Genomic DNA, 24,030 nt, shown 5'->3' with positions numbered 1-24,030 from the left:
CGCTTTTCTTTAGATTGAAGTAAAAAGCCAGCGCGCGTTCGATTTTCAGTTGTTCTCAAAAACCACGTGACGCTGACCTCTTAACTTTCGGCGACAAGGTAGTGTTCGCGTTGTTAGCGTCTTGTTAGCATTCAGCTTCAATAAAGGACAAACTTAATTATATTTTTTTAATTGTGCCGTCTAGTACTCTAGTCCCACGTACCTATAATGTCGCTCTTTATTTCCTCATATTTCGGTAACCATGAGGCATAACGAATTGTAGTATTTATGTATAAAGCATAAATGTGAACATAGATGGCAGCAGGTTTGAGCCTACTTATTTCGCGAAAGAATACAGAACTGTTGGAGATATTTTAATATAAACTTCAAGTTTAACTTACAGTATAAACTTTATCTGAACGCTGTGTTTAAAGTATAAACATTTTTCTGCGTTTTTATATAAAAAGGTAGAAATTTCAAGTACTCGCGGCTAATATAGCAACATACTAGATATTTGTAAGAAGCAACGGCGCGTTACTTGTCACAACTAAAACGTAACAATTATGCTTATTTTGATGTTTTGCAGAAGCGTATCGGTGTTTTCACGGTTATGCATTTGCTTCAATAACTGGGAAGTTGAGAGGACAATATATTGTACCACAGATTTAGTCACACGGTTAAATTATGCTGATTTCATACTGTATAATCTAAATTCGATTACTGCAAGCTTCCATGTAACTTGTTTGGCGTGTGTTTCGCTTGCAATAAGCTAATTAAAGCTTGCCATTGATGAGAATACGCTTATAATTGGCTTGCGTTTGAGATAATTTGACTTGTGTTTAACTTGTGAAAACAAGCTTGCCCCAAGCCTTGCCCAGATGTAACTAACTAGCTTGCCACAAGCTTAGAGCAAGCTAATTGGCTTGCATAGCATAGCTTGCGGCAAGCTAATTGACCTTGCGACAGCAAGTTTGTGGCAACTTGCAGCAAGTTTAAATTGCTGTCTGGGTAGTATTTTCCCATACTATCTATGATTTTTTCTGTTGTATGTATTGGTGTATTATGTTAAAGTATTTTGCGCCTGTACACAGTGGGGTACGCAGGAATTTATTTTGGGAGGCATCTAAACTCAATATGAGGGCATTTTATATTAAAATTCCTAAACTTGCCCCTTTAAGTAGACTAAATTTACACAAAAAGTCGAAATTTCGGGGGGAAGTTTGGACCCCCAGGACCCACCCCCTGCGTACGTCCCTGCATGTATTGTGTTTTGTCCCTGTATGTTTTGTGGCAACCTGAATGCAGTGTGTTTTGTCTTCATTGTTGTCTGACATGCTAACTTTTCCTATACTCTCGACTGACACCTATCACAGGTTATTAATCTTTGCGAATCGATTCTGACGTACTTTTCTTGTCACAGATTTGTTACCTTCCTTGCCACAACTTTTCTGCTTTCAGGTACTACGCTGTCGCTTCTGTGGCTTGCAAAGCATGCAGGATTTTATGCAGGATTGCAACCCCAAGAAAGTTTGTTTTATAGCTCTCGGGAACGATCCGAGATATCGATTCCACAGAAATGCCATTGGAATTGCTGCGCTACAGGAAGACTTGCTATTCACATGTCCGCATTATGTCACATGGGACTTCTTTCTACGACTACACTAACATGTGCCCTTTTTTGGGTGAGTCCTGTATCAAGCCCATTAGTCACTAGATCCTGTGCATGCTGTAGTTTACTCCCTACTGTACATTTGTTTCTTCTGCAATTTTCTTATTGTTCTTGTAGATTTTGTTCGTTTCTCCGTATGGACCCCATAATTTCTAAACTTTAGAACTTCATATCTCCCTTATTTGGCAACACTGATAAAACACCTTTTGCTTATTTTCTTTTACGTTTCATGACAATTGTTTCAATGGCATAAAATGGTATACGTTCTATTTGAAAAACTATAAGTTTGTGTTAGGATGGCAACACTGCTTGTGTGACACTATTGCCGTGTTCTTGGTCACGTGTCCTCCTACCGTAGGTATCAGGTTACCTGCATACAGTTTTCATTTTCTGCGTTTTACCTGCGTTTTGGGGGTATAATTCGGCACACCTTCATCCGGTAACTGCTTGGTGTATGTTATAGGTAGCGAGTAAACAAGGCATTTCCGCACCTAGTGACTATCACTACGATGATTAGCAATCCACAATTAGTCAGGGGACCAATTTTCATAAATATCTAGCTGTCACGGTTCGCATACGTCCCTTGTTAGTTCCTGATACAGAGAGAAATGGTGCGGACGTAAACTGTATTTTCACAGAATACGCAGTATACTACCTTGACCGACATAATGCTGTAGTGCGATTTGTCGCGAAGATACGTATGGATTCACTGCAACAGTTACAAGTACGTCAATGTTCATGTTTTCATTTTGTACGACTCCTTTCCAGACACCATAGCTTCGACGAATGTTTCCTGTCCGTCAAAATCATGCTGCTAATCTCCGCAGAAGATTTGTAGGAAATAGCTTGTCGATCTTGATAGTGTTCAGCGTATAATCGAGATGCAGTCCTATAATTTTTCCGACATTTCCCTAAAATCATTAGCATTTGGAATGCCTCCAAATTCCTATGCGACAGCAGTCCACGTCATTTTATAAGCTTGTATTACATGGGGGCAGTTGAGTCAAATATAAGACATTTTGTACAATATGAGGACCACTTTAACATTCTGCAGCTGCACAGGTTACTCACTCGAGTTCTCTCGAGTTACATGTTCTGCGTGCTTCATTGCTTCTTCTGCTCTCTGTATGGCATAACAGCAATCGTATGTCCGAAGCCACACAATACATATTATGAAAGGTAATGTACACATTAGCTACTGGATCCAGAATAGTACCAATACAAAAGCATTGACACAGTTTAATGAGTGTGCTGTTGGAAACAACGATGAAGCGGCTCACAGAACATGCTCCTGAATCTGTAAAGGATTTCAAATATAATCAACACAAGATATAGCGAGTGACGATTTCATTGGTGACTCTGGGCTATCTTTGACTTAGACCCCAATTTTGTATGGAAAGGCGTCGGAAGGTGATCGCTAGGACATGGGTTCAAGGTACCCTCCTAGCGTTCGCCTGATATGACCGCAGAAATCCCCGGACAAATATTACACGGGATGGTCATCCGCTGGAATCGATTCCAGGCCTGCACAAATGCAATGAGATTGCTTGCCAGAATTTTCCTGATGAGCAGGGTTTTCCTCATCGAAATCAAGCAATTGCTGAGATGGTAGCTGCAAAATTTAGGTCCTGGATGCTTCCATCCCTCATCCTTAATTTCGTTACTTCAGATTTCTCTGCTTCACCCATTCTGTGAATTTTCCTTCCATTTTATAACATCCTGCCAACTTAAACACAAACTATTTGCTGAGCAAAACAATATATTCACATAAAAAAAAAACTACATACGTGTTACAATTTCGCCAACTAACACTTTGGCTTCATCAGACACTCGATGTCTCACATGTTCAGGGAGGTAAATGTGTTTGCAATTATCATGACAAGCCTTCGACTAGCTGGCGACTTCGCTCCTAGACCCCAAAGTTTGCTTGGCATACGGCCTCGTATCTCATATTTCAGCCTTTGTTTCCATTCTTCGCACGGCAAGAATATGTTTATTTCATTGTTCTTTGCGAAAAATTTAAACCTCTTTAACCCTTAAAACATAAATTTCAATCCAAGTTGAATGATAAAAACCCATCTCGGCCCAAGTGTTAACTATGTTCAAAAATTAATTTCAAATGGTTTACCCATTTTCCCGTGATGATGAGACTGTCAACATCGAAGTAATTTTATATAGGATCTATTGAGAAAAAAAATAAATAAAATTTCTCCCCTTAACTCATTAAAGGTGAATTTCCAGAAACACAGTGGCATATACCAAATTGTTTTGAATAAGTTGCTTATATACCAAGTTTCATATCCTCAATATGTCTCTAATCTTAAGGAATTTCGAGATATCGAAATCTTTTAACAATCGCAACCCCACTCTTTTTTTCTCCCATCTTTTTTCTTCGCTTGTACAGGAAATATTTTTTTAAAAAATGGCGAAACACGTGTCTATCTAATAGTTATTTTAAAGTGGAAGTCTATATACCAATTTTCATGTTTCTACCCTTTAGAGATTCGGAGATATGCACATTTTACTGTAATAATTATCACTCTTATTTCTCTTCCTTCCTTAGTGGTCACAAATTCTATGAGTTTTCAAAATTTCAAGTTTCCAGCTTAAGTAAGCTTTTTGCCGTGTTGATCAGTCAGCTAATTTGTCATTCAGTACTTTAATATATATATATATATATATATATATATATATATATATATATATATATATATATATATATATATATATATATATATATATATATATATATATAAAGATGTCTATATCTCAGAATACATTAAGGGAAGAGAAGCAAACTTTGGAATTTAAACTTTTCATTTAAAATGATCTTTAAAAAGAGTGTTTAGGTGTTTTCTAATATTAGACCCAGAAGGAAGAAAAAGGGGTGGAAAAGAAAAAATGTAGAAGCTGCATTTGTTAAGTTAAAATTACCATTTCACGGAATCCCTTAAATGTGGTAGGAACACGTGTTACAATGTTTCTACAAACTTGACCAGAAATGAAGCAAAACGGATGGGGGTTTCTCCAAGATGCCCATATGATATTCGAATTTCAAGCGGCTTCAACATGAGACGAATTTCATATGAAAGACGCAGAAGGACGAACGCAAAATGTGCTAACATGTAGTAACACGTGGGGACAAAGCTATTTCTAATATAAAATTGTATGCATATAATCAAGACACAAAATTTGTAAATTTGGTCGTTAATAGGAATCGACTGGCTCCATATATAGTATTTAAACACTTATGGCCCTCTCAAAACTTTAGTGGCCTCTCACTGCCTCCTAAAAATAATCCTAGCTACGGTGTTGGAAAACAGCCAATTTCCCCATATATTAGTGGACTGAAAATCCAAAGTTAATGCTGTAATTTTATTACCTTAACCATTATCACTGGCGCAAATTCCTGGAGGGATGAGGAGGGACATGTCCCCTCCAATCTTGGAACTGGTGGGAACTGTCCCACAATAATCCGATTTGAAATGTATTTTTCTTTTTTTAGGGGAGGAATGTGATGATTTGTTCTGATTGCCACAAAGGAAAGTGAGATGAATTGATGTTCCCCCAGAATAAACCTCAAATCTGCCCGCCTCCCAATGTTGAATGCAACTTTGCTCCCTGATCCTCTACAGCATTGTTTTTCAACTTCATAAATATTTTGAACATTGCTTATATATATATATATATATATATATATATATATATATATATATATATATATATATATATATATATATATATATATATATATATATACAGGTGTCCAAAAAGATAGCAGAATCCTAGTCCACATGGACCAAACATGCCTGAAAGTGTGGAAAGGAAGAAGAAAACACACAGTCCCAACACCTTGATTTGACAAAACTCACCATAGTTGAAAATGACCCAATGTGAGTGGCGAGAAGACAAATGAGTTTGTGGTGGATCAAGAGCATGAGTAAGGCGTGTAGTCACCCCACGTGGCTACACAGGCTGCACAACGTTGTTCCATGCTTGCGATCACTTCGTTGATGAGATCCGCCGGTATCTTGGCCATTCCGCCCGAAGGGCAGTAGAGGGGTCCGGAATCGTTCGTTGTGGGGGCTGTCGGGCTGCAATCCGCCTTCCCAATGCATCCCAGACATGTTATATTGGATTCATGTCTGGGGACAGTGCAGGCCACGGCATGCGACGAATATTTTCCTCTTCCAAAAAATTATCCACCACAGCTGCCAGATGACAACGTGCGTTGTCATACATAAATATGAATAATGGTCCAACTACACCCCGAAACAGTCTCACATACGGTTCCAGCACTTCATCACGGTACCTTTGGCCAGTCAAAGTCCAGCCCTGAAAGACGTGTAGGTCAGTACGGACATTCAGCATGATGCCCGCCCAAACCATCACACCCCCACCACCAAATTGGTCGCTTTTAATGACGTTCTGTGGGTTGTAGCGCGTCCCCTGTTTTCTTCATATCAGTGTCCGTCGAGAATCTGACTGCAAGCTAACTCGCGACTCGTCCGAGAACAAAACGTGACCCCACTGCTCTATGGTCCAGTGCCTGTGGTTTTGGCTTCACATTAACCGGGCTCTGCGCTGCACAAAAAAGAGAGAGGGACACAAACGACGGGGCGTGTTGCGTAAAGAACAATCTAATGCAGTCGCTGGTACACCGTTTGTCTTGAAACACGTGCTTCTGTAGCAGCTGCAAGCTTTGATGGCAGTTGTTGTGCTGACATCGACCGATTCCGACGTGCTCATATCGACAGATACCGGTCCTGTGAGGGGTTGCGACTCTTGGGCGACCCGGAATTGATGCACGTGCAATGTTGCCGGTGGTTTGAAACCTGTGCCACAGCCCTGAGATCACACTTTGTGGTACATTCAGTGTTCTGGACACCTCCGTTTGTGTTTGCTCAGCTTCCAGCCGTCCGATTATCCTGCCCAGCAAGACAGGGTCCAATGTAGGTCCTCGTAGCATGTTAAAGCCTTCACGACGCACTAACACTATTGCCAACACGTCTGCTTTCCACATGACTCAGCAATCGACTGTAGTGTGGTGTGCTGTTGTCAGCTCTTCTTTGGGCATTTCTCTTCCCTCCCTCCAGCAGCTCTTGTATGACCTTCAGTACGCTTTCTTCTGCGTGGCAAGGTCAGTTCTGATCGCACTGTTTTATGACGGCTGTATGCCGCTGTTCCCATTCTGTGTTCCCACGTTTTCCCATTTTTCATAATTATGCTATCTTTTTGAACACTAGTGTATATATATATATATATATATATATATATATATATATATATATATATATATATATAGGAACGGTCTTACCCGTCCCCCCAATGTTGAAGACAGATTTGCGCCACTGAACTATATATATGAGTATCTATTTATAAAACACAAAGATTATGATACCTAAAACTATGGAAATGTGTACTAACAAACTTAATAATAAAATAAATTAATAACACAAAGGACATCAGACAAAACCAGATGTGGGAGTTTGTGGTTCCAGGATAATATGTGTTTTCTTTCTTTTAGATGTAAATCAAGTGACGCGCTAATCTAAATAAAATGAAGGAAATATGCAATGATAGCCATTGATGTAAAATATGTAAATATTTTAATGTGATAGTCAGATGTGGATATACTTCAACAAATAAATAAATAAATTTAAGTGTTTTAGAGTAAAGTGAAACCGAAAGACAATCATGATTGTTTAAGAGTAAACGGATTGTATATTTTGCTTTAGTTTTATATATCTAACACCACGAGTTTCTAAGCATTCATGAGAGATACATTACAATACATTCATGAGAGAAAAATATTTCATCTACAATAAGTACGTTTTAAGAGGTATTTTGCAAATTCCAATACTTGGCAGAGATGACTGTATGTGGTATGATAGTTGCAAACCAGTACTAATTTGATGTTTCCCGTTATGTATTGTTATTAGCTACACCATTTTGAAATCAAATCTCTTTCCATACTTGAACTTGTCAGCATTATATACATTGGGGGGAAAAGCTAAGGAAATCCTTTTGAACCTTGCCTGGAGCTATGCCAAAGGATAGTACAAGTATTTAAAAAAAAATGTAAGACATTGTTAACTAACGCCACAAATTGAAGTTGACCAATCAAGCAACCCCTTCGTATGTATTGGTACAAAAATTTTGAAAAAAAAAAAAAAAAAAAGTGGATAATTTAAAAGCCAACCTGCATGAGTAATACAGCTAGGCCCTGTATACAGGGGTGCCCACAAAGGGGGGCTATGACGCAAACTGCGTCATTGAAATATTTGGGGGGGTAAAAATCTATATAAATATGTTTGATGGAGTGTAAAAATTAATCGAAAAGATTTTTTTTTTAATGGAAGAATACCTACGGATAGACAATTGAGGGGGGTGCGTCATGGATATGAGGGGGGGTGGGCACCACTGCTGTATATAATATCTTTTCTCAGACATTACACTCCATAGGCAAAATAAACTACGGTACTGTAAATAAACAGTTCTGTCAGACAGTGATTTTATTATGTTCCTGAAATTATTTTCCTTTTATTGTCACAGGTCGGAACTTCCGATGTCAATGCGAAGAGTCTCGAAAAGAATTGTGTTCAATATGGTGGAAATCTTCTTGCCTGCAACTTTTTCTTTGGATATCTTCGCTTTGTTCTTCCTGCAGACGAGGTTGTTTATTCTACAGGTAAATTATACTGTACCATCTCTTTTTTCATATATATGATATAAATATCAACGAATTCAAAAAGTATATTTCGTTACATATGATATTTTGTTCTTTCTTGAGATTATCATTTAATTGTGCATCACTACCTTCGATAAATATTTTAAGCACCACAGCTTTGTCAATAAGAATGCAAAAAGGCTTTGAATTCTTCATTCTTCTAGTGGAATATTCAAAGGAAACAATGGCTACTAATTGACAGATCTTAACCAGTCCTTTGTTATGTTTCTACCAGGTCCAGTCCATGCGTATTACCTGGAGTTCATTGATGAACAATTACATTTACTATCACTAAAAAAAGAAATTCTCAAGTGTATATTACCTAGGCTATATGGAATTAAAGAATGATGTTTATAACAATCAGAAATACTTCAAGCTTTTGTGAATGTCTATATTTCACATCATGATATACCACACTTCCTTTTCCAGTAACCCCACAGTAACAGTAACACACTTCCTTTTCCAGTCTCGGAAACCACAAGCTCTAAAAACATGCTGTTTTCACTGATCTGTTTCAAGTTCTGTATAGATCTGCCAGTTTTCATTCAAATTTTCAAAGACCATGCCATTATTCTTCTATTCAACATTTTAGGAGCCATTTTGAGTCCATAAGATAAGATTGTAACTAGGGCGAAGATAAGGTTAATATCCTTGTTAGGCAACCAGTAAAAAACCTACGTACAGCGGGTTAATGGACATTGCAGACGCTTTGTTTTAATCAAGATGGCAAAACCCACTGCATGCTGGCAACTCTTTTCTTTCTCTTCATAGATGATCTCCCGTCTTATCTTAAGTTATCTGATACCAAAATTCTTCTCTTTGCTGACGACTGCAAATTATTTCGGGAAATTAGGACAGCTCAAGATGTGATTGAACTGCAAAAAAACCTCTCAGATCTTCTGGACTGGTGTAGCATGTGGAATCTAAAAGTAAATCCCTTAAAATCTTCTACCATTACATTTTCATTAAAGAAAAACAAAATCCCTTCTACCTACTTCATTGGAGATGATCCTATTGCTAAGGTCTCATCTCAGAAGGATCTCGGGGTTGTGTTCGACGAAAGACTTCTGTTTGCTGATCACATTGCTGCCATGACCAAGAGTGCTATGCGATTATTAGGTCTCCTGTACAGGTTTACAGAGATTAGGGATATTACAGCCTTAAGTATATTCTATAAAACGTTCATTTCAACCAAAATAGAGTACTGTTCCACCATTTGGAGTATGGCTAGCGTATCAACTCTCTCTCGCATTGACTCAGTTCTAAATTTCTTTCTTGCCATTGTCAGGAAAAGAATACCTTCTGTACGCTGTTTAAGTAAACCTGAATTGTTGACTGTTCTTGGCATCCGTACACCTTCATCTCGTCGCATGCTATTTGATATGATGTTTCTTCATAGAATTCTAAATGGGAAACTTAGAACTGAAGAACTAATCTCTAAATTTAATATTCGGGTACCTGCAAGAAGAACTAGAAATAGTGAACTAATTCATTGCAACACGCCTCGATTATCAATTATTCAGCGTTCTTTGTTCTATAGACTGGCTTCTGAATTTAACTCCATTGCTTCTGACGTGGATATTTTTAAACCTGAGAATGTTTTCCGACAGGAAATTATTGCTACACTTATGGAACCTTAGTTTTATTTCAATTTGTTATTGCTACACTTATGGACCTTTATATAGCTTTTTGTTTATACTTGTTATTGTTAATTTTATATTCTATGTTATATAGTTTCAGTGTAAAATGGCTGCCTTGCTGTATCTGGAACTTTGGCAAATAAATAAATAAATAAATAAATAAATAAATAAATAACTTAAAAGGTTTCAAGAGCCGCAATGAGGCGTACTGGGATGGATATGGATTTATTTTTAAAAAATCCACTTGATATCGTGTCACTTCTACAAATTAGCTACAAGCTCACTCAAACATCTACACATTAAATACTATGTATGTTTGTATAATGAGTCTCCTGTCTTGTCGTTTGCATGCACAGTGGGAAGGAGATTCATGCTCATAACAGAGCGATACGCTGAGTAGGCAGCGCATGATCAGCTAGTTCAGTAAGAATGTACAATGTTTCTCTCTTAACAGTCATGGGCCTTTCTGAAGTCAATAAATAATTGATGTACCGGGGTATTATATTCCCATTTCTTTTCAAGTATTTGACGAATGGTTAATATCTGATCGATAGTTGATCGATTTCTCCTAAATCCGCACTGATAGTCTCCAATAATTTCATCTGCGTATGGAGTCATCTTGCTAACAAAATGTTTAAAAGGATTTTATAGGATGTTGACAAAACAGAGATGTCTTGATAATTATTACAATTAATTTTGTCACTTTTCTTGTGAATTAAGACAAAAATGAGTTTCTGTATCTCGTTCCACAATTTTCCCCTCCAGCTAAACTCAGTAGGAGTTTCGTGTACATCCGGAGGATTGATTCTTAATTTCTTTTTAGTAATTTTTATGTTCCTGTTTGATTAAGCTCTATGCGACTCTACTGTATGTATTTCACTTTCTCCACGAACATTATTTTTTGTCTGTGTGTTAAGTAAATTGTAAAAGAAATATCATAAATCACATGCTGGTATATATTACGGATGGGATTTTTGTGTCTGTAAGACTCTAAATATGTGTGCGAGCCATCGAAGCTGTGAATAATGTAGACGTTTGTTGCCAGACTCTGAATCTGAAACTCTTTTTATAACTTAACGTGTTTTCCCTTAAACCCTTCAATTATAAATCAGCCATTCTAGTTGGATTGATTACTTACTTTATGAACTCAAAGTTACACAGAAAGTTTGTAGACACGATAGTTATTTGTGTAGACTTGTGTCTACCTTGCCGATTCGACTTCTTTTTATTAGTATATCTTGATAGTATGTCTTTTATAGAAGCAACAATTTGAAAACCTAATGTCAAAATTGAATTTTGTTTTAGGTTTGAAGAAGGGCCTGAAGCTTTTTAAAGAAAGAAAACTTGAAAAATATGGTGTAGATGTTCAAGTACCTGTCGAAAAGCTCTTCATACTGTTTCCATCTTCCATGTATATCCCACCGGAATTCAAAGAAGAGAGAATGGAAGTTGATGATGTAAGTTTTCAACAAATTTAACCATATATAATATACTTCCATCTAACCATATATAATCCATCCATAATGTATTTAACCATATATAATATACTTCCTGAATCCAACGTAGTTTTTTTTGTCACTATAACAATAGGGATAACCCAGTGAAACTAGCATTTGAACAATTCTACGAAAAAACACTAACTGACAGATGCTAAGATTTTTCTTTGACAGTATTGTTAATCAATGTTTATAAAAAATATTACATTTTACAATATAATTGACAAGTTCAGTGACATCGAAGATTATGTGCTGTTATCGATTTGAGAAAAAACTCAACTTATCCTCTGTTGCACTCCTCCAATAAATATTATGAAACTATGTACTGTATATTCTTGAATGCATTCCCAAATTCTACATGTAAAAGTGGTATCTTTGGTTTGTTGGTAATAAATTTCCCTTATTCGCCAAATGACTTTATGCGTATCTGTGAAATTTTCGTTCCTAAATGTTGAAATGCAAAATGTTTGTCCTATAAGTGATCAAAAGCTTTTCATTAACTTAGTAAACTTTCTTTCACACGTGCTATGAATGTAGGGTATACTTCTCTTTTGCATTGTACAGATTTATACCATATTCTATAACTGAATTGTTGATTTAAAATTAAAGTACGAATGAAAAGATTCTTCAATACTATAAGTGTATAATAATAAAAAAGAACTATGTTCAAAGATGAGATATTTAACAATCGATAGAGCTAAATAAAATGCACTTAAGTGTAAATCCTCATACGTACTGTCCGAGAAAATTGACAAACAATTTTTTTGTTAACATGACAATTGATGTTACACGGAAATCAAGCTACTTATTAAGGAGAAACTGATAGTAAAATAATATCAATCCTTTCATTATGACATTAGGAAGAAGACAGTGTACAATATTGTTTTGAGTAGCACTCGGATTTATATGACCTAAAACTTGGAAAATATGCATGCATTTGTGTCCTAAAAATGGCAAACTGTGACCTAAAAAAAAAAAAAAAAAAGGCAGTTTTACACAACTAGAGCCCTTAAGGTTAGACATATTGAAACTATACACAGATTTCTTCAGCGAAAAAAAAAGAATCTTAAATCCCCCCCGCCCATACTCAAAAATATCCTTACACTTGGTGTAAAAAGATAAAAAGTGGATCATGCACATGTCAGTGATGATTTCTGGAATGGTACAAAAATTCAAACAACAAGTAGGCAAAAAGTAAATCATAAACAAAGTAAATGAACGAAAAGTAAACAAAATAAAAATTAAACTATACAGAAAATATCAAAGCAAAAATGTTAACTAAATAAAAAAATACAAAATCATAAATAAAATTGTGAATAAAACAAGAAAGTAAATTTATGTGCAAACAAGTTATAAAGAGCAAAATAAAATTCGATAGTAACAGAACGGTTAATAAACATAACCTAAAATTGTCATTAAGTCAAACTTTAATTTAATTCATTAATTCAAGCATTCAATAAAGTGAAAAATATTCAACAAGAAGAAAAACTATTCGAAAATAAGAAATAGTATTTAATAAAAAGAAAGAATTCAAGAGTAAGAAAATTATTCAAGAATAAAAACCTGAATTCAACAATAACAAAAAACATAGCAATATTAGTTTCATCAACATGTATGATATGATGTCAGGCAAAAAATTCTAATTTTCGTCAGCCAACATTACTATTATTATTATTATTATTATTATTATTAGTAGTAGTAGTAGTAGTAGTAGTAGTAGTAGTAGTTGTTGTTGTTGTTGTTGTTGTTTTATTTGCATTCTTGTCTTATGTTGATAACTATAATAAATTCAAAAAATAACAGTAAGAGGAAGATTTAGACGTCAAAAGCAAACAATTTAACAATAAGAAAATGTGTTCGGCATTAGAAAAGCAAATACAAAAATAAAAACAAACTGAACAGAAAGTAAACATGATATGTTCAGCATATAACTATTATTTTTTGAGAATAAAAATTCTAGTTTTCTCCAATAACTTAATATGGGTTATATATTATGTTATATGTGAAGTAAAATGTTTCTACATGCAATTTTTAGAAATAATATTGTTCTGAAAATATGGAAGTTTACTTGTCTTTTGTAGAAATTAATCTGTATACATGTAATCAAGTTGATTGAGTTGATTTTGAGTTTAACGTCTCGTTCAGCAGCGAGGCTATATGAGACGTGGACCTACTGATTAACGTGGAATCCGAACCACATGAGCTCCCGCCGTACATGTAATTAAGTATTAACAGTAATCTTCATTGAAACTGTACGCACAGATTATGAGATAAAATCAAATTGCAAAAAAATTCTTCTCAGTATATGCATGTTTATTTACATTTAATAATTATAATGTTTATGCAGTTTAAATGTTTGGGATACTTCATAAGTTATGCATAATATTCTTTCCGACAGGTTCAGTTATTTTTTAACAAAATTTAAAGGCTTTTATTGATTGACACAATAAACTACGCTTCTGCAAAATATTAATTACTAATTCCTGTTGTAATATTTTGTGTATTCATCATATAATGCAGATTTTCTTATATTTTGTAAACCTACATCATGCGATATAATCACTTCATTTAATAATGTAATACGGTCTGTTTATTACTAAGATCTCAATTATTATGGCATTAGTTACATGATAACATTCAAAGACCAGTTAAAAATTTTTCATTAACACATTCAATATTTAACGAAAATAATATACTGTACATTCATGTTCACAAATACTTTCATAAAACGTTCTTGTCTAGGTTAGATGGCTATGTGAAAACAAGTTACAGCAAATGCGTAGTGTGTGAGTGTGTGCGTGTAAATAAATGATGGAAAATTTCTAGATTGTGAGTATTCAGATAGGATAACAAAAGACAAATCTATCATTGAAGCATATTTACTTCATTGTTTAAGTCCAAACAGCCTAAACCAACCGATGTTTAAAAGAAAAATTTGACAGTGAAAATAAAAATAGTAAAGAGTATTAGATACAACACTCGAAAATGAGAATTAGTTAAAAATTGAACGAATCAAAACTAATGCGTGACCAAATGTCATCCAACAAACGAGGTTGCCCGAAGGAACCTTAAAGAAACACTGTTCATTCTCCGCAGCCACTATGTATTGACGAAAGCCAAGGTTAAACGACTATTCTCGACCTATCCAATCTTTCCAGCTTCAAAATTTACTATTTTCCATATACTTTTTGAATTACAGGTTAAAATACCCAGCCACCTTACGTGTAATTTTATTATATTAATTTTCCCAGCTCTGTGATTACGGAAGTTATCTGAAACTGACATTGTCTGGGACACTGAACGGGAACAGTGATGTTTATAGGCTATATCCATATTTATTCCTTTCCACTTCTGCTTTCATTCTTTTCAAGATTACCATAAATCTTTCTAAAACTTTGTGTAAATCTATTTCACTGTGTACAATTAATCACTTTAATATATATAAAGTAAATTACTAAAATAATTTAAATTTTATTAGTATTATGTAAAATTAATTCCAAGCATACTGTATCTCAGAATATTTTGTACGACTATGATCACACATAGAACCATCAATAAATTCATCTGATTAAATTCAACCCTATATTGTTGGTTAAAGTTACGGAAATAGTACAGAACAATTGAATTAGTAGAACAGTACAAGTCATAAACTATTCAATTTAACGTCAGAAATGATTCTTGAATGCATAGAAAAATGTTTTCATATGGATTGACATAACAGTTTCCAACTTATTAGCAAATTTTAAAAAAGGAACTTCATGTGTAGTATGCCACAACATAATTGTCTTATTGAAATTTTCATATAGTGCGATATTGGACTTGTACTTTTCTTTTTTCTTCCATCTAACGGTTTCATTATTTAGGGCAAGAATAATACAAATAATTGCTAACTAAAGATTAATACTTTATTATTATTATTATTATTATTATATTATTATTATTATTATTATTATTATTATTATTATTATTATTATTATTATTATTATTATTATTATTATTATTATTATTATTATTATTATTATTATTATTATAGGTTTTAGTAATGCAGAGACGTTATAGGGCAGGTGTAGAACGAAGATATCAAACCAGAGTCTACAAGTTACAGCCCAAAACTGGAAGTTCATTGGGAACAGATCCTATATATGCTGCTGTTGAAGGAGCAAGTCCTATTCTCACTCTATACAACATCTTTGAAACGGCCACAGGAGTATCAAGTAAGTAATTTTATCTCTTGTTTAGGGTATGTCAGTTGCCATAAAAGTGAGAGCATCCACATTTTTCCAGTAGTCAATATATATACTGTGGTAAGAAAATGTGTTTTGAAATACTATATCCTATGTATTACAACACAATAGATCCGTTCACCCGCTTCAAACCGCGATTTTACTGTTATTCCGGCTAATCCGAACAATCACGTAATCCGAACAGTGTTCGGTCCCAATTAGTTCAGATTAGCGGTACTCCACTGTATATATCAAACGAAAGGATATTTTATTTACAAAATATTTTGATATAAATTCCAACACCGTAAAATTGAACCTAATTTAAGAAATCAAGGAAAACATGATTCTTCTATAGACGGTGCGACCAAATTAGATATTGCAGCTATATTGGATGAAACTTGAGATGGATATCTGGGCACTTTTAGAATATGCCTATACTTGATGGAAAGAAGTTGTTGTGCAAGTTTCATTAAGTTGCTATTTTTTTCGGATTTAGATCCCTACATAATGGACTTAAAAGTTTGCACTTAATTAAAAATTTACATTCTAATGTCGATGCTCGATGTCAATCATATACTGTCAATTCATATAGTAATTATGCTTCTACTGATTCTTGTGCTTTGTTTAATTTTATTTTATGATTTATGCAAACTCTCGTAGAATTTATGTTACTTCATTTTATGTTTCTTGTAATGCATTTTCTAACTTCATGTAACATTTTCATATCTAGATGTCAAAGATATAATATCTTGTCATATATTGTAGTTGTGCTTATACTGTTTTAATATGTACTTTTTAAATATTTTCTTTTTTAATTTAGAAACTGCAAATTTTTGTATTATTTTTTGTCAGTACTACCAACATAATTTCGAATTAGGCAAATGTTGAAAGGCGAATCTTGAATTCAAGATTCGCCTACACTTTCTCTTGAGTTAATATCTGTAAATTCCATTGCCTGAGGTTATTAGGTGAATCTTGAATAGGCGAAAGTTGAAATTACCGGCACACTAGCGGAAGTCCTTCAACGCGTCACTATCGACGATGGACATTTAACGGTAAGTGGGCCACTAGATGTTGGCAACGTTTACGGCATGGGATGTTGTCAGGCTTACTTTTTAATTAAGTATTATTACTTAATAAAGAGCAAAGCAATAAAAACATTATAGAAATAAATTCTTATTGGACTAAAAATTCCAAATATAAAAATTATTATTTTAATTTAGTATTGAGAAAAAATATATAATTTTGCTAGATTTGCTGATAAATTGTCAGTTAAAAGGAAAAGAAGTATTGAAAAGGTGGTCTTCACGCATGAATAATTTAAGAACAATTTATTCATTTTATTTTCTAGTGTTTCCTAAAGCCCATAAAGATAAATTGGCAGATTCGCTGTTTACAACTTTGAAGAGCCTTATTGAAGATGACCCAGAATGCAGAGATTTGTGTGAGCTTATTCCTTACAAAGGTAAACTGTTTTCTCGTATGAAATATTAGAAAAATATCAATTTTCATCAATATGTACTAAATAAAAAGAATTGGTGATAAAAATTAGTTAAATATTAAACTTCAACTAAAGACTTAGTCATAAAATATTTTCCAAATGTCTCCCACTCCGTATGGCCTTAATTTCAGTTCTTAAATTCGTTTAAACTGTTTGGTGGTATGTTTTAAATACAGTCAAGTTTCGCTAAAATCGGAGGACAATTATTGTAAAGCTTCTCTAAAATTGGAGGAAAATTACTATAAAGTTTCTTTAAAATCAGTGGAAAATTATTGTAAAGTTTCGTTAAAATCAGAGGAAAATCATTGTAAAGTTTCGTTAAAATCAGAGAAAAATTACTGTAAAGTTTCGTTAAAATCAGTGGAAAATTATTGTAAAGTTTCGTTAAAATCAGAGGAAAATTATGGTATAGCTTGGCTAAATTCAGAGGAAAATAAATTGAAAAGCTTCGCTAAAATCGGAGGAAAATTATTGAAAAGCTTTGCTAAAATGAGAGGAATGTTATTGTAAAACTTCGCTAAAATCGGAGGAAAATTATTGTAAAGCTTCAGTAAAATTGGAGGAAAATTATTGTAAAGCTTTGCTGAAATCGAAGAAAAGTTACAACTAGCATGTGCATAACTGTTAGGAGAAATAGACACAATCTGTTATAAACAGTTCATATTTTTCTTGTAAATGACAAATAAGTAAATAAATAATCTATTCCTTCAGAATAAAAACTATCGGCTGCATTAAATTGGCAACAAAGGACATTCTTTGTAGCGCCATAAAAATTTATGTTTCTCGAAATCTAAGCATGAAAGTTTGTCCTCAAGCATGTCATTTTGTACACCTTGATTTGATCTATTGACTGATTATATATATTTACACAGTGCGTTCCAGAAGTCCCTCCGCAGTGGATTATGGCAATTGACGAAGTAAAGATTGTTGACCGATAAATTGTATGTGATTGCGTCTTTAATAGTTTTAGGTCCATCCTGTTACTGTTCAGTAAATACTATTGAACCACTTTTCAACTAATAGTGTTTCACAGGTTTTCTATACTGCCCGCCCGCACGAAACAGTGCTTTCAAAAAAAAAAAAAAAAAAAAAAAAAAAAAAAAAAAAAAAAAAAAAAAAAAACTTGCTGCTCCGTTATTAATATTGTTAACACACATCTGTATTACCCGATATTCAGCAAAACTCGGATTGACCTTTGGACACAACTGGTTACAATGTAACACAAACTATTTTTATAGTGCAGGATACATCTCTATATATATATATATTGTGTGTGTGTATATATACACCCAAGGTTAGTGTTTAAATTCTTTTCTAGCAATAACAAGTACCATCATCCACTGTGGAGTAACGTTTTGATCGCACTGTGTATATGTGTCATCTTTGGACAATATTTTAGTTGAACAGAGATTAAAGCTTAAGAGTTAATCATAATCTTGGGCTATATCTCATTAACCATACTTTGTATTGTCGTCATGGTAGCGTCATAATGAAGATGTTGATGAAGCTATACTTCAGTATGAGTTTTATCGTAATTGGTGACGTGGTTCTTGGTCTGCATCAATTCTTAGGTTTACAAAAAAAAAAAAAAAAAAATGAAATCTTTGAGTTTTACGTCCCACGGTTATGCCGGTTAGGCTAAAGGAGACGGTGATTATGAGAGATGAGTGAAATGGTGGAATGAAGAAAGTGGAAGGAAACGGGAGAACCCCGAGAAAACCCACGAGCACGGTGTTTGTCCACCACAAGGTTCACTTGGCGGGGGCTGGGATCGAACCCGGGACCCCAAGCACCAGAGGTGAACGCTCTACCACTGAGCCACCGCGCCCAAAAAAAAAAAAAAAAAAAAAAAAACTCAAATACGTTTGAGCTTGTAGATATATATTAAGCTTGATAATATCTGTCGATTAGTATAAGTATGATCTTTGGACTTTTTTTGTTAAATACTAATAGCATTATAGAATTAACCCTTATCCGGACAAGCGGGGCCTCCCAGGCCCAGTAGCTTCATATTTTTTTTCGAATTTCTCAATAACCATAAATATTTCGATGCCATAAAATTCTGAATTATTCTATCTTTAGTCGAAGTTGAAGTCATAAACATATCGAGTTGGTAAGGCTAATAGAGTTGGTAAGGCTCCAGTTGCCGTCTACGTTACAAAAATAGCTTGCCCGGATAAGGGTTAAATCTTTTTTGTTTTATATCTGCGAGTAAGTAGTAAAATGAATTATCTCTATTCTCTGTATACGCAATAAGGGTATCGACAATAACCATTCGTCTCGAAGCCAAATTCATTTCTAACCACATGTTCGCCCATTGGAGATCGAACTCGGATGTAACGCTAACCATTTAGCTATTAGTGAGCTCTGCATTGTATAATTAACACATGCAAGGTGATAAGTTGCAGAAATTTCTAATTATTTTGTGTATTTCGCATTCTTATATGTATATAGTATAATACACAATGATTCTCATCAGATGTTTTCTTACTATACTAATAAAAAGCATTATCATGTATTTATATTCAAATTATTCTGTAGAACATTTTGATATTGCAAAAACATATTAATTAATCACGTTTATTTTATAAATTCATATCAAATTGTAACGGAATTTAATAATAGACATAAATTAGTAATTATCAGTTTGTGGAAAATATCTCAATTGTAAAGGTAAAATCCCTAGTGTTGACCGCAACTAAGAACCTATTTAATTGATTGTAGAAATAATATCAATGACTCCTACAATAGCATATAGTTTTATATACCTCGTACAAAAAAATGCAAAGACTATATCAAATCGGAGCAGAAACAAATAATGATAATAATAATAATAATAATAATAAGAGAATAAACAAACACATTTCATAAAGAGAATATAGTGATGAAAGTGTAAGTACACGGAATAATCCTTCAAAGCCAGAGGTTACATCAGCCAGTTTCATCCTTCATACACTTCATTAATTAATTTACTAATTTTATTTATTGATGGAAGAATTCTTGCTTGACACAGGCAGTCTGTTTTTAATTAAAAGGAAGCTTAATTCCTTATTAGAGTTCTCAGAGGTACATTGAAGACGACTTACTTCAATAGTGCAGTACAATTTATGCTCCCGTCAAGGATCTGCTTAAGGAACAACTTACCCAAATAATCCTTGCACTCTTTACTGATTTTTAAAACAAAAAGAGTACAATGCACGTTGTAGAGTCTAGAATTATACAGAAAAGGAAACATTTGAAATTTTCCTAGTACCTAATCATGTATTTTGACTCGAGGATTCCAAACTCTACTACAGCATTAAAGCTTCGTTCTTACGCATAGACAAACGAAAGACGTATTGAAGATAAGAGAAACATAAACACTGTCCGTTTGGTTGGTCTATTAATAGATTTGAATTTTAGCGTTTTCTTTAGCACCAAGGCTATATGAGACGTGGACTTACACCTTAACGTGGAATACGAACCACTTAAAAGCTCCCGCAAAACGAATCCATTTCTGTTGCACCGAAAGCGCATACGTTAACTGTGTTTTTAGGAGCCCAAGAATACGGTTAGCAGAAAATCCACTAAAAAGAGTTTACTTACCTAAAGCTTACCTATTGTCACATAATAATACTAAAAATCAAAGAAAATCTGTCATATTTGTAAAGAGTCACTATTTTATAGCGTAGTTCCGTTTACATCAATTCTTTCACCTCTCAGTGCCGTCTTCAGGTGATCTACATTTTCCGGTAGCCATAGGAATGTTACAAACTACAGTATCTTCACGTAGTGTACTACATGTGTTTTAAGTCTATTCATCCACTCTCTTACTTTTCAATAGCATGGCGTAAGTTCTACGACTAGATGATCTGGCAGCTCCCAAATCTGTTAATGAAGTAGGAACAGTAACCTCCTTCCCATGCTACCTGGCAGTTTGGTTTTCGTGTTCTTAAACTCTGGTAATACAGTACAAAAACCTAGGGAGGAAGGAGTAACGGGGAACTGAAAGCAAGCTTATTTGACTAAAGTAGCATCCGGATTTCACTGAAATTCCTTAATTTAGAGCAATATTAGTTTTATCAGGATTTACAATAGGCTACTATAGAAAAAAAAATCCTGTTCAGCCTCAGCCACTATCACCACTATTATTATTATTATTATTATTATTATTATTATTATTATTATTATTATTATTATTATTATTATTATTATTATTAATGTGCAATTTTGAGTTCTGATGATCAAACTGGTAAATCCATAAATATCTGCTTACCATACTAGCTGCATTAGTTCTGTACATAAAACGTTTAGAGGTATTGAGGTACAAATTTATCATGTAACTTTTCAGTTCAGAAATTTTAATAAGGTCCATCTACCCATCGATTATAGGGCTGTGTAGATTTTATATCTGTTTTTGGGAACTATCTGTTTTGTTAAAATGCCTGGCGACACCACCAATCATATGCAACCGTATATTTACTGGTGCCAGTGTTTATAAATGGTCAGACTCAGCACACGTCCAGAGGCGCATGGAGCAGAGAGATGCTACTAGGTTGGTTCAAGTGGCCTTGCCAAACCCGTTTTAGTGTTTAAAAGTCGAAAAGCAGACCCAAAATAAAATACTGGGAAATGACAACCAAATCATGTTTCATCAGAATTCAAACAACGAAAGGAAACTATTTAAAGAGTTCTTATTTTTACAACAAGGCTAGGCGTAAATCTCTGAGAGTTGTAAAAATAATGTATAGGAATCGGAGTTAGCGGATCTTACAGACAAAGAGAGGATGAAGTTTTCTCAAACGGTTTCTTGCCCACCGCGCCCCTCCCTCCCATGTTAATAAAAGTCATACTCTTTCTCCCTCAGAATAGCAACATTACTTTTGATGAAGAAAACCTCAAAACTATTACTTTACATTGATGAAGAGAAATCGTACAATTGATGAGGATTCTTAATGTGTAGAACACAGACCATCTAGCGATCATACTTCGGTATGTTTCAGTCATTGATGCTAAAGAGCACCTTACAAAACTGTGACTAGGAGTGTCATAAAGTCGAAAGCCAAGAAAAGATAACTTTGAGTGTAGTAGAAAAACTTAGAACTACATTGTCGTAGAGCAAAACTACTATAATGCCTCGACTTTGTCTGCTATAAATTTTGATCTGTAAATAATGATAAAAAGCAGACATTAACTGAACTAGCTGAACGCGCCACATACATCTCATCTTATGAATCGAATCGAATGTCGTTCGCCCAGAAAAATCCTGTGTTGAAGCAACAATTTTTCTTTTTCTTCAAGGTCTCTACAACTTCTCAGTATCTATATATGATAGATGGGTTATAATAAAAGAATGTGTATTAAGTAAAATATCAAAAAATAAGTAAAAATAAATAAATAAATAATAAAAGAAAAAGAGAGAGATCAAAGTGAAAGTAAAATAGTGCTGAAATAATTTAACGACACAAACTGGACTGCAAGAGCAGATGCAATTCGAGCTTTTAGGATATTGAGTTACAAGGAGGTTGAACATGCTCTTAAGATTAATGGAAAATGATACTCAAAACCCTGAAATTCGACTACCAGTTGAAGGGATGTATAAGAAACTTCATAACTTAGAGTTGGCTCTACTTGCTTTGCTTTAGAATATCCTACAAAGAATGGACAAAACAAATGAATGCTCCAAATTCAAGAATTGGACTATTGGACTTACTCTGCTGCAAATCTTACAACCGTTTGTAGAAAAAAGGGACAAATCTTTGAAGAATACGAAAGCTCAGCGATAAAAATTGGTAGACATCAAATAACTGGCAATAATAGAAAGCAGAGTTTACTTATTAAAAAATAGGAATTGAGTCAAATATGGACCCTGGTACTAAGTTTCGAGTTGAAATACTGCTAGGTATAATCCACAATTTCGTAGTACAAGTCACGAAACTAAGAAAACACTACACCTGCCTTAATAATAGGTTAGAGATACTTAGATATATCTACGAGCAAGAACGATTCAAGCAAAAGATTTGCACGGTCCTATCAAGAAGAAATTGATGAAAATAGCTTGGTAGGCTAATATTTACATTTTCCAAGCCTACGTGAAACTGAAAACAAAAGTTGTCTTGTATATTGGAAGTTCTTTATGTACAAAAGATAAGCATTTAGAACGTACTTTAACAAATTAGAAGTGGCAATGAGAATTTATTTGACGTTGCCTGTCGCCGATTGCACAACAGACATATTTCTCTGGATTGAAAAGAATTAAAAATGCGAAAGGCCTCACTGAGAGTGGCATTACTATGAAAATTGCTTCTATTTGCATCAGTGATAAGTTTGCTCGTTCTAAGTTAAGAAAGGAGCCATATCTGTAAGAAAAATAGCTAAAACCTAGGCTACATTGTTGTGAGTGGAAGATGCGTGATACTGTGGGAAAACATAATTTCAACTGTTTGTTATAGTTAACTATTGATAAATAATTGTTTTGTGAACAGTTGCCAATTGTCAGTCAGGGACATGACAGATCTATACGTGGTGGATAATGAAAAGTTCCTCCGTTACAGACTTAAGGAAGAAATTCTTCCCAAATCAAAATTGGTGTATTACGGTATTGGGAGCGCAATGATGGTCTGCTATTACTGTTTAGAACTAGCTTGTCCTTACTAGCAAAAGTGCATTTCATAGGTACGTTCTGGTCAGTGACTTCCAGAAAATGAACAAATTTGAACTTGAGTTTCATAAAGTTGTGGAGAATTACATTCTCTCTGATAAACCAAACTATGCTTTATTTTGTTTTGTTCTCTAATGAATTAAGGAAACAAT

General features: G+C 34.2%; 1 protein-coding gene across 3 annotated transcripts in view; it reads left to right on the top strand.

Annotated features, from left to right (window-relative positions):
- The window catches only part of LOC145680697 (stimulator of interferon genes protein homolog), a 95,038-nt gene that overhangs the window by 69,560 nt on the left and 1,448 nt on the right, over positions 1–24,030 (top strand). For all 3 annotated transcript variants that reach the window (XM_081751611.1, XM_081751612.1, XM_081751610.1), the window contains exons 3-6: positions 8,204–8,339; positions 11,324–11,475; positions 15,548–15,728; positions 17,089–17,202. In XM_081751611.1, the coding sequence (XP_081607737.1) occupies positions 8,204–8,339; positions 11,324–11,475; positions 15,548–15,728; positions 17,089–17,202 (583 nt within the window). The remainder of the gene's footprint in view (positions 1–8,203; positions 8,340–11,323; positions 11,476–15,547; positions 15,729–17,088; positions 17,203–24,030) is intronic.

This window comes from Thermobia domestica, chromosome 3, assembly GCF_964235325.1.
Source record: "Thermobia domestica chromosome 3, izTheDome1.hap1.1, whole genome shotgun sequence".
NCBI lineage: Eukaryota > Metazoa > Arthropoda > Insecta > Zygentoma > Lepismatidae > Thermobia > Thermobia domestica.
Note: the sequence above shows the minus strand (reverse complement) of the source record. Positions and strands in the feature narration are given on the sequence as shown.